The 12,816-nt window shown below is 40.0% G+C and overlaps 1 protein-coding gene across 1 annotated transcript in view; it reads right to left on the reverse strand.

Moving 5' to 3' along the window:
* LOC140321619 (nectin-1-like) overlaps positions 1 to 12,816 on the reverse strand; it is a gene marked incomplete in the record, with an annotated part of 37,147 nt that overhangs the window by 23,341 nt on the left and 990 nt on the right. Inside the window, 4 exon segments of the mRNA XM_072398363.1 lie at positions 1 to 57; positions 2,386 to 2,491; positions 3,866 to 4,177; positions 8,214 to 8,540. Coding sequence (XP_072254464.1) covers positions 1 to 57; positions 2,386 to 2,491; positions 3,866 to 4,177; positions 8,214 to 8,540 — 802 coding nt within the window.

A 12,816-nucleotide genomic window follows, 5' to 3' on the forward strand; every position in this document is an offset into this window, starting at 1 on the left:
AAAGATAAAATCCAGGGCTTTAAATCAGCATTGCCATTCATAATGGAGCCATTTGGTCTGTAAGGGAAAAAATCAAAAACATAACCGCACTCATAAACGCTTATATCAAAGCATGGTTTATCGATGCAAACTGGGCACAAGACTGATTTTTGATGGATTTAGAACAAAATGTTTTTTCGTTAGGAGACAAGATATTTCAACAACCACTGGAGAAATGGTGATGAGAAGCTGTAGGACCCTAATTCTACTGATATTGCTTTCAAGTATAACAACGCCTTGGTTATTGCTAGGTGGGGGCACTTTGAGTTTGAACCTTTTATTGTTTGTTCTAGTTCTTGTAAGAGATTGGCTGGCTTTTTCCTGTTGCCAAGCAGGATACAGAGAGAAGCCAATTAATAATGGTTTAAAGTGTTTGTCTTATCAATATCCAATCAATGGGTTTGGAGCCCAATGAGGTGGGTGTTCAAAAAGGGATAATTAACAGAGAGCTGGGGGGAGTTCAAGACCAGATGGCCCCTTGCTTGGTTCTGCAGGAGGTCAACTTCCAGCTTGAAAACACAATTTTGTATATACTGCTTATCTATAAGGGCCTTTGCAGGTAAGAGACCCATCTATAGATGCTACAAATGACAGAGACCCAAGAATTAGGACTTTTGATCACTCCATGGAGAATGGATTTAACTAAAGAGTGACTAGTCTTTCACCTGTGAATGTATTTAGGGAGAGACTCATTTGGCCTGTGTTGGTAAAGCCCCCTAGTTTGGAGCTGCATCATCCTGAAATACTCTCTTCCCCATTCCTCTCTCTTCCTACTGGCTTTGCTTTTTAACAAAACCCCTAGACCCAATGAAGGATTCATTTGGGCCCCAAGTGATTGGAGAAACTGCTAAAATTTTGCTGCACGGAAGTGCCATTCTGGTCTCTGACCAGGGTGCTAAAAGTTAGAATATTCATAATTGATTTCATCCGTAAGCTCTCATGATCTGGGAATGATCACCAATAGCTGTAACAGGATGACAATAATAAATACGCTGGGTTCTGGGCACAGACAGCTGGAATTATGCAGGAGAGAGACAGGAGTGTAGTTAGCGAGAAAGCCAAAGTAACTGGCTAGCAAGAGCAAACAATTAGAGTCGTCAGTAATAGCCAAAACCATTTCTCAGAAATACTTTTTCTGGGAGAGTTCTCGCACCTTTGCTACCTGTTAACGTACAAGGTGAAGAAGAGTTTGTGGTTGAAAAAGTTCCTAACTCCAGGATATGCAGGAACAAATTACAGTATTTAGTTCAGTGGGTAGGATATGGGGCTGAAAAAAATTCTGGAGGAAAATGCTCATCCTCCTAGACTGACAAGAGAATTCTCTTACAATTCTCTTACTCTTGTCTTTCCTCTCAAACCAAGACTTTAGATATCCAGAGGTTCTCTTGGAAGAAAGGGGTACTGTCAGTATCAGAACCCATGGCTGCTTCTATCACTGACAGTACCTCGACCCACTGAGCTACCTGAAGTGCTGGACAGCACCCTGCCGGACCCCATAGTCAGCCTTCACTGATACTCAGTGCTTTGATGAATAGTAAAACTTCCTGTTCCTCCCCGACTTCCTATTTAAGCCATGCATTGGATTTCCTGTTGTGCAAGACTATTGTGCTCCTTGCCAGTGTTTTGCCTTCTTTATACTGTTGCTCCATTGCTCTCCTACCACCATCTTGTGTACCACCCTTTATCTATCGAATTACCGACAACTCTTGTTACTCACTTGCTAACCTTATTTACTTTGGGTACTGACTTTGGATTTAGGCCTGGCTACACTCCCATCTCGCTCCTGCACCATTACAGCTGCCTGTGTCCTGAATGCAGCAAATGTATTATTGTGAACCTGCTAATTGCTACAGCTATTGGACTCCAGGCTTGTTTCCACATCATCTGTTGGCTTGAATTTTCCAGCAGTGAGATCTCCTTGTCAAAGTTCCCAGCTCTGTTTCTGTCAACCTGGGAGTTTTGGGTGTTCCAGCTCCACCTTAACACAGTTTTTGTAACCTAAAATGAATTTAAAACACAGCAGGGGGACAAGAAGCCTTTGATAATGGCTACACAATGTCATATTTTTTCAACAAACAATAGTTTAGCATAGAAAATGGGAAACTCTTTTGCCTTTGTTATCACAACTTTCCCATTTCCTGTGCTAGGGACACAATAATATGTGTAGAAAACATCCCCAGTAACAAATGTTTGTCAGGGGCTCCAACATTTCTACAACCTACCAAAAACTAAAACAATTGTTTAAGCTGCATTTATGCTCTATGAATATCTATATCTATCCTATACCTATCCATACATATGGTAACAACCTTACTTGACTCGTTTATTTCCCATAGTGTACGATACCTCCTCCACGTGTATTGTGCTGCTGGGTTCGATTTCGAATGACATTCAAGCTGCAGAGATCTGTCAGTTTTCCTTTGTACCTCGACATACACATCTTGAGGAGCATCTCAAGTATCCAATCAGAGCACACAGAGAACAGGAAATAAAAAGAAATGGGAATTATTCTCTGCATTAGTACTGTAGGAACTAATGACCTTGCTGGAAAGTCCAACCATACAAGACCCTAAAATAGCAGTAAAAAAATTATAAAATGTCTACTTTCTAAATGGAAATTTTACATAATTACAGATTTTATTCCCATTGCAGGTTTCAGCAGCTGATGGTATAGACAATCTCTTAGCAGAAATCTGCATATAACAGCTAACTAATTCCTAATGTACACAACAATTGCATTGTTTATATAAAGAATGACTGTAGCAAGCTGGTACACTGTTCCCTATAAAAAGAAGGTGATGTCAGCAGTTCCAGAATAAGACTTCCACTGTCTAACAGAGTGGGCCTTGGCATAGACACACACACCAGTGGGATCAGCAGGAAAGGGCACTGTGGGATGTATTCACTAAATGAATGTTCTACACGGTCTAGAAACACATTTACAACTATCTAGTCCAGTGTTTCAAGGGTTCCCCTATGACACAAAGGTTGTGAAATAACTTTTAGGTCTTCAGGAACCAAACAATAATAACAGAATTCACAGCTCCCAGTATATTAGCATGGTGGTCATTGGGAAGAATGCCAAAAACTTAATTGACCAGTGTTAACTAACCTAGGTAGCACAAATTGCTAATTGCTCAAGGATCCCCTAGAAAACTTTGAAGGAACACTAGGGTACCACGGAATTGTGGTTGGGAAATTATGGTCTATACAGTATTCTCGGCTGCTGTTTTCACTATGTCGACAGGATCATCCCACTTCATTGTCCACACTAAAGCATGATCATATCTTTACCCATGCACATTCCACCTTAACCTCTTTCCTCAACATCAACCTGGAAAAAGTGTCCAGAGTAAATACTTGTTGCAGCTTGGTAGCTCACTAGGTTCAGGATCAGGATAAATTCTGTGGAGCTTACATCTTTATGATCTGGGGCATCAGCTTAGTGGGATTCTTGGTCTTTAAGGTGGCTGATTGAATCCTTGGAAAATCTTTAAAATATCCTGGGTTCCACCAAAGCCTGGCATTGTTCCATTAAAAAACATCAACCAAGGCTACAATTGTCAACCTCTCCCCTCTTGCCCCCCAGTTCCTCCTTTTTGCCATCATACTTAATAAATAGTCTTATAGGCCAACGGGCTGATATGGCGGTGCAAGAGGAAATGAGCCAGTAGCCTGGAGATACCTGCATGGGCCACTTCAGAGAGTAAGCTGAACCAATAGGTCCATATTATTCTTTTATGTTTTAATATAGGTATTACATAAAAATCCAATTGCCCATTAAAATGGTTCTGTGGGGGAAACATTCCAAGACTCCAACACTTACATTGAATATTGGTCAAGTTGAACTTGAGGGTGCTATTCTTCTTTTCAGTTGCTGGCAACCCTGGTTGATATATGAAACAAGAGACTTCCTGACCAGACAGTTGTGGTGTTGGTGTCATTATTAACATGTTCCTTGTACTCACTGTCCCATTATGGTGTTGGGTATAATTTTCCTGTGCAGTATAATTGATTCCTCCTGTTATCCATTCTATCACCGCCATCGGTTTAGCAGAATCAGCAACGCACTCGGCCACAACAATGGGATCTGGATTCACTATCACTTTCTTTAGCCTCCAACTGACAGCTGGCTGAACTGAAAACAATAAACTGTAGAAGTTAATGGAAGAAAGGGAAATGGTCCAAAGACTTCTGATTTTTACTTAATTTTCTAACAAACTGCAGAAAAGTCATATCTGGAGAGTTAAGAGTAAGGAATTTTAATGTGGAACTATAAGGTATTAATAGTTTATCAAGAGTTTGAAATGATACAATTATAAAACATATCATTATAAAATTATAATGAAAAGTTGGTATTTTTTTATTATAAATATACCTTTCAATAAATTACTCTACAAATAAAACAAATTAGGATTCTATATATTGACATTGATTATCATGAGTTGATGAAATGTTCCAACAACCAACAATTTTAATTAAGATACAATGTTCAGGGACTTTGCATTACCCAAATGCTAGAAATGGAAAGTAATCAAATAAAGTGCCAGATAAAAGAGTTGTACACAGCTGATGGATTTCTAAAATGAGAAAGAGCAACATAATAACAACAGAAGAGGTATGTCCTGCTAGGTGGAAGTGTGAGTCCTTGGAATGGTCAAGAGTCTAAGAAACAGCCTGGTCTTTTCCTGAGCCTCCTGAGGTGAGGGTGTTGGGCTGCAGTCTGTTACTAGGTTGCGGGCCTTGGGCACTCCAGAGCAAAATACCAAATGAGTAAGCAAGGGAGAAGTCAATAATAGCCTGGATGGAGGCAGGCAGCAAACAGGTGACGTTAGAAACAGAGTCAAGGGTCTTGTACCAAAATCAAATGAGAGACATAGGCAATACAGGGGTCACCAAAATCACAGGGGGACCTGAGGACATTGGAGGAATGGGTGACATGGGGGTCACGGATGGCACTTGAACAGCAAGAAGGAAATGCACAAGGCCGAGGAACAGTTGACTGGAAAACAAAAGGTTCCAACAGGAGATGAACTGGGAAATACTAAATTATGCAACAAGCAGAGGTTGGAGTAAGTCGTCATCCTTCAAGTCCAAGTCGAGTCCCAAGTCATTGACGCCAAGTCCTAAGTCAAGTCTCAAGTCACCGTTTGTCCCTGTATGAAAACAGAGCTCTGATTCTGTTCTTGAGCACAGGATCACATTCTAAGTCCAAAGCTTTCTCCTCTGTGAAACTTTTGTTACACCCCCCCCCCCCCACCTTCAGCTGTCAAAGGAGAAAACTAGGAATGCAAGAAAGGCAGGGAGGAAGGGAGTGAGTCTTCTGTAACACAACCTTCCTGCCCACCTTTCTTGCATTCTAAGTTTTCTCCTCTGACAGCTGAAGGGGGGCAGGGCTGTGTAAAAAAAAGCCTCACTGCCTTACTCCCTTCTCCCTTCAGCTGTCAGCAGAAAAAGCAAGTCACAAGTCAAGTTGCAAGTCGCTGGGGAAAACCCTGAGTCGAGTCGCAAGTCGTTCGGTTAAGCGACTTAAGTTGGACTCGAGTCCAAGTCCCGCGACTCAAGTTCCAACCTCTAGAAAGAAGTTTAGTGAAATAATTCAGTAAAGCTGAAGTGGCGTGGCAGTAGTCCGGATACATGTTGCATTGAACATTGAGAGTCAGAACTGCCCGAGGAGAGAAGCAAGGAGGAGACAAGTGTGGCAAAAGTCCTGGAGTTAAGGACATCCGACATATGAATGACTCCTAGATAGGAACCGAGTGTGCAGGCGGAGGCTTGATGGGGGGAAGGGGGCCAGTGTACATGACTTGCAGAACAAGTCTTTTGGTTGTAACGCTAATGACCAAGACAAACTCTGCAGTTGTTTCTTTTTGCATATCAAAGCACAGCTTGCTCCAGCAGGTAATAAATGTCTATGTTCTCTCGAGTTACTAGATAAGACTATTTCTGTAAAATTGTATGCCTTTTCAAGCTTTTATTTGCTTTTGCCATCTGTATACACTGGTTTGAGTTCTGTAATTGTCTGTTTTTATTGGTTGCTAAAAAAAAAAATTAAAAAAAAATAAATAAATAAATGTCTAGGCACCATAACTGTTTTTTTTCTTGCTTTGTTTGTGATTAACTCACAGTGAGGTTTTTATACAGTAACTGACACCACCGCCTAATAATATGTTGAGACAAACATCTGTCCTAATTGCATTTATTAAAATATTTTACCTTTTCTGACTTACATACAAATTCAACTTAAGAACAAACCTACAGTCCCTATCTCATATGTAACCCGGGGATTACCTGTATATCAAAACATTAAAGCTTACATAAAATTTTAGGGATTGGTTTACATTCACTTTATGTAACCTTCATATTTCTCATTTTTCCCTGCAGCCTGAGAACAGGCGTATAAAGCATTTGCTTAAAATATCATGTTCTGGTTTAATTGATGCTGTTTATAGCTACATCTGTTAACTAAAAATAGATAGAGCCTCATATAAAAGTGGAATTATTCATGCTTGCTTGGAGCAACATTTAATTGGACTTGTTCCTGTAATATTGAAGACATTTTCCAAAACACTTTATTAATTCTACCAAAGTAGGAATACAGGCCAACCTTTTTTTGCCCACAGCACAGATACATCATCCAACCCACAAATGGAAAAAATGTTTTTATCCATTTTTTTTTTCAAGATAATGAGACCTCTATTTTAGATAGACAGGACAGCTGGTTAGAGGGGTGAATGAGGTCATTTATATCAAATTAGAGCAAAACATCTGGGAAGAAGAAGTTCAACACCATCATCATTTCATATATATTACCATTTGAACAACTGCACCCAGTCCTTGCCAACAATTCACGCCTTAAACCATGTAATTTGAAATTGTAATAATTATGCACACTTTTTGATACCAAGGATAGGATTATGTAACCAGAGCTGGGTGGTTCTACAAATTTCATACCTCCTGGTCTTATAAAATCTACATTTCATAATGGTTGAGCTGTGGTGTTTGTTATGTGTATGGATATAAATGCGGGGGTATTTTTCAACACTGGTAAAACTGATGAAATGGCTTGGAATGCTCAGAAATGCTCTTCAACATTACAAAACAAGTCCAGTTAAATGGGAATAACAACTACTAAGATATTCAAAAGCCTTGAAAAATCCAGAAATCTGGAAGTGATTTCTTTAACTGTATTTTCTATTAGTTGGCCAAAGTTTTCAATCCTGGGCAACATACATTCCAGGTTTGGTGGTTCAACCTGTTTCTGGCATGATGAATCTACCTTTCCCAGTCTTGGAGAGGTTTAATAAATCAGGTTCAAATTGTTCACTTAGCTACATAAATGTTTGCCCTTATAGGGAAAATTTCACTCAACTTCAGTTTTTTTTGTTTTTTTTGCACACCCATGGGGATTCTTTATAAAGTGAGTTTTCACTAAAATCACTTAGCTATGTGGAATATCCCATGCAGGAAAATAATTTTTTTAGGTGAGCAGCCTACATTGGCTTTAGAAAATCCCTAATAAGTAGGTCGTATAGGCTTGTATTATATTTTTTAGAATGCACACACAAGATGCCGCCATCATTCTAATAATTGCTAGTTGAAAAATTCCAAAAGTATTGCAGCCACTACAGGTTAGGGCTTGGGACCAAAGTCTGCAATAAAGGGCTTAATTAGAGTCATGTCACACTATTAACTTTATAGAACCTCCAGACTGCTCCAATTCTTTTCTCCTAAAATTATAACTGGCTACTAAATGTCTTGTGTGTCACATTTCCTAACTGCAGCATCTTGAAACGGGTCAGTATGGAAGATGGCGATTCTATGCCTTGGTCGAAAGTTAATACTTGCATTGACTAAAAAAGACAATATCATCTGGGATTGCTCATAAACTGGATCAATACCAAGAATGGACATGAAAAGAAGGGTTCCCCACAGCAAGAATTCAATCTATAATAATCCTAAAATCCAAAAAAACACAAACCCCCACCTGTACCAAAGGGAATTGATCTGATGTTTCCCTGATATTTGTGGGGGTTAGGCAATTTCCCCTAAAAGGTGAAAAGCTTCTTGACCATTCCATTGCTCTCCAACTTCAAAACCTCACCCAATTCCTGGCCGACAATCAGAACAAATACATTTCTTAGAAATTAACAATAAGTAAACTAAACTCTCACCCCCAATTTCTAAACTTGTCTCTGCAAATTGTGCTCCAGATGGGAAGATGGTGAAGATGCAAGTGTAGACTCCTTCGTCAGCCAGCGTGGCATTCAGGATTTTAATAGAGCCATCATCTTGTTTGTTCCCCAGGAACTCCACTCTCTGCTCTGCAAAGTGTGTCTGCTTATGTAATCCAGATCTTGAACTGTAGACAAGAAAGTCCACATTTTGACCATCCACATTCCTCTTCCAGGTGACCTGTGTAATAAAATCCGTAGTTTTTGCTCTGCATTTTAGGATCACGTCTGAGTTTAGTAATGCAAATATCTTCACATCCACCTGAACTGAGAAAAGTGATAAAATAAGTGTCCAAACTACGACAAAAGAAGCAGTGCTTCTCAACCAGGGTTTCTCCAGAGGTTGCTGGGGGTTCCTAGAGCAATTTGTGCCTCTCAGGTCACTTTAAGTGTAAGGGTAACTGTAAGGGTGACATTCTTCCAAATGGCCAGCAATGTAAAAGGAGTTCTCCCCAATGACCACCACACTAATATTCTGTGAGCTGTGGATATAACAATTTTAGAAGGGGTTCCCTGAAGACCTGAAAAATATTTTTAAAGGTTCCCTTGTGTTAAAAGGTTGAGAAACACTGGTTTAGAGAAACATTCAGAAGAAAAAGATGCATTCAATATTCAACAACCCCCATGTGTACAAAAGCCTAAATTATTTGATCTTCATCTAAAGTGTTTCAGGATGAAACACTAATGTAGACGTAAGCCCTCAAAAACTGCACATTTTTCAATCCTTTCTTTTTATGTTAGATTAGATTTGTTGCAGTATCTTTGCAGACACTCTCAGTCTATGGGGCCTATTTATAAAGCAGTGAACCAGATATTCACTGAAAAATTCCCTGGTGGAGAATCAGGGTGGGTTTTGTGATGGTTGATTTTGTTGTGTTATATTTGATTTTAGGACTTATAGTTTAAATCTGAAACCTGTGTGAGAGGTTGAGCTCAAACAGGAGACGGGATGAGAGTTTTGAAAGCGCTTGGACAAGAACTCTTTTGAGTAGATCACCGAGCTGTATGACTATATGAAAGTTTAAAGAGTTCTTTATTCTTAAAGAAACCTGTGCCAGGGGAAATCTGTAAAATACATTTTTTTATGATCTAGATATCTATGATCTAGGTGATTGCCTTTCTCTAATTTTAATACTTTTGGAGTCTAAAGCCAAAAACTGGCATGAAAATGAAAAAAAGTTAGCAGCATCAGCCTATGTATTTTCTAAGTACAGGTTTCCTTTACCCAAAGCTGCTGAGGTTGATGATGGGAAACCAGGTTCGATTCCAGCTGGAAGGCTGAGCATCTGTTGTGGTTTCAAATAGGTTCTAGGGGTGCCATCTCTGAACCAGGGTGAGTATGGCATGGTTAGTGGTGAGTATTTCCTGAGTATTGCAATGGTTTATTAAAATAAACCAACAACAATCAAATGTTAAATTTTGTTCAATACTCACAACCCAACCCAATGCTTTAGTTAATATTGGATTGGGTTTTGAGTATTGTTCAAAGGTGAGCATAGAATTGTTGTTGATTTAACCTATTAAACCATTAAAAAATAGCACAAAGTTTGGATTGAACCACCCCACCCCTCAAACCTAAGGAAGGCAATTTAATCTCTGTTCAACTGCCATGTAAGAGTTATGAACTTTCGTCTTGTGACTGCTCCTTTGATTGGTTCAGCCCTGTTAAATGTGGGGGAAACAGCATGCCACCCATGCCCAGAACTACCAGCTGTTTTGTAAGCTCTGGGGAACTGAACAAGGAAGGAAGATTAGTATATTCTTATTGTAGGCAACCAGCAGGAAAGGTATTAGAGAGTAAATATATTTGCACAGGATTCCTATCCTGTGTAAAACAGCAGGTGGAAGACTCTTACCTGGGAGATAAGTAATGAAGAAGCACTGAGGGTGGAGATATAACATAGAGCTAGGAGCTCAGTCAGGGGATGTGCTGGGGACACAGGCAGGTGGTCTGTGTGAGGGAGCTCTGCTTGGAGACACAGACAGGTGTGAGGGAGCTCTGCTGAGAGACACAGACAGGTGGTCTGTGTGAGGGGGCTCTGCTGAGAGACACAGAGAGGTGGTCTGTGGGAGGAAGAGGAAAAAGACTTGAGGAAAAGAGGAAAAAGGCTTGAGTGCATTCCTTTCCACAGTGTTGCTGAGAAAAAGAGAGAGAGAGCCTACTTGAAAATGGACTGTTATAGGCACAGGACAGTTTGTGTGTTCGATTTTTACCCGGCTGACGTTAAACCTTCCTCTTGGGATAATTTTGTTGTTTTTTCAATAAAACCCGGATGTGGCATCCAGTCCTGCTAGTTGCCTACCATTTGTCAAGCTCACTCCCACATTATATATATATTTATTTAGAATTTATGCATAGGAAAACAGGTTTGCTTTAAATTTTGCCTTGCCTTCAAAAAATATAGAGGATTCATGACTGGCTTCATTTTCTAACACATATCTGTCTTTTTTCATATATCTGGCCAACTCAAAATAAAATCTAGATATAAACAAGAATATTTTTGTTCCAGCAGGACTTTAGCACTTCCTCTTCCTCCTCCTCTCCTTGAATCTGAAAGTTTTCAACAAGCAAAATTATTGTTCAAAATTATCTTTCATTCAAATTCATGTTCTGTGGAATAAAAACAAATATTTCAGTTTCCGCTTCCACAGTGCCAGGGGTCAGTAATGCTATACTGTGTCTTTCTTTGTTCTATTATGTTTAAAGAATCAGCAGAAGAGTTTTTTAAAGGGATTTTTATTTTTTAGATTCATCGCAACTACCACTGCTGACAACCTTCTGAAAATACTGGTTGACTGGCTGTTATGCTGACCTTATGGCTTTGATGCATTGTGTCTAATTTAATAAAGCACTCCAAGACTGGAAAGGATAGACCATCATAGGAGAACCTAGGTGATCCAGCAAACCCAAAATGTATTTCTTAAAAAAATCATTGCAGGAGACTATAGACCATCATGGGAGAACTTGGGTGACCAAGCTAATTGAATCACCCACTAGTTGCAAATAATTTCAATCCTGGACCAGATTAATTCCAGGTTTGCTGGATCAGATTCTCCCCTGATAGTCTATCCTCCCCAGTCTTAGAACACTTTGATCAATCAGGCCCATTTAACTACTGACCTGATATCTTAAATATCCTTAGAATTCTTTATAGGAATGCTTGGGGTTAGTAGCAGAAAATGAAAGTCAAAAGCTCAGTAATGGTGGCTTCCTTATCCTCTGAGTAGAGATTTCCTTTAAAGAAACCAGTATTATTTTAAGCTGGTTGGGAAGAAGCTGTAGGTGGGTGGCAGCCCCTGTATTGTGACCCAACTTTTCAGTAACAACCCAAAAACAGGCAGGTGGTCACTGAAATGTGCCGGGTGGTGCGCCCAGCTATAAGGGGCCACAGAGACAGTCACTATGCCTATTCTGTGTAAAATAACAGTGTAATGGTGACAGCCCCCTGAACGTCTAATACTCTTGGACTACTTATATTCTAATACGTTGTTTCTTCATCACAGTGTCAACATATGTCGAGCATTAAAGTGCAGCTAAACTCAACATTTTAACTTTACATAGAAGGGTCGCTGTGGTGATCAAAACCTAATGGAAGCGCAGAGCCTCCCATTATACCTATGTCACGCATCCCGGGAGGCTCTTGCTGCTCCTTCTGCGCATGTCCTAATCTTGCATTTTTCTGCATTTTCACGCATGTGCAGTAAGATCCCCTACCTACTAGATTGTAAGCTCTTCGGGGCAGGGTCCTCTCCTCCTGTATCACTGTCTGTATTAGTCCGTCATTTGCAATGCCTATTTGTATGTGCAGCGCTGCGTAATATGTTGGCGCTATATAAATCCTGTTTATTAATAATAATAATAATAATAATAAGATTGACTCTCTTTTTATTTCCCTTCACAGTGCCTGCGTCAGATGGTCTTGCACCTGTGCAGTGATTGGGTGAAATAAAAAGAAGATCGAAAAAGAAGACAGAAGTGGGGAGGACAAGGAGGAATTCCAGGATGACGCGGGACCAGATTGTGGACCAGCTCCATCAAGGTATCTGTGGGATAAAAGGTAAGTGTGATTTTTTTTCTATTTTCTAGTTTAGTTCTGCTTTAACCCCCTGAGCAGTAATCCCGAGTATGGCTCAGGGAACAAAAAACACACTGGAAGCGGTAACCCCATGCCACACTTGGGGTAGCTAAAAACATTAAAAAACACTTACCTGGTCTCATCTGCATTCTCCCACATCCTGCCCGTCGGATCCCATCCTCGGACCGCATCGTCTCCTCCGGAGTTCCCGGTGACATTGGTGCGTGTGATGTGGGAGCGCCAAATTATTTTGTATTGTAATCAATACAAAATAACTGGGAGATCGGGTAACATAGCAAGAAGTCAAGAAGAAGACAAAGGGGAATACTAAGTCCAGTGCCATTGAGGGATTTGTGGGAATAAAGGTAAGTGTGTGGGTATTTTTAGGTAAGTTATCCTTTAAATTAAAAAATGCGAAGTGGAAAGAACGAGGTTTGAGGCTGATTGCTGATAAGTCAAGGTAAATA

The sequence above is a fragment of the Pyxicephalus adspersus genome, chromosome 1 (assembly GCF_032062135.1).
Source record: "Pyxicephalus adspersus chromosome 1, UCB_Pads_2.0, whole genome shotgun sequence".
In the NCBI taxonomy this organism is placed as follows: Eukaryota; Metazoa; Chordata; class Amphibia; order Anura; family Pyxicephalidae; genus Pyxicephalus; species Pyxicephalus adspersus.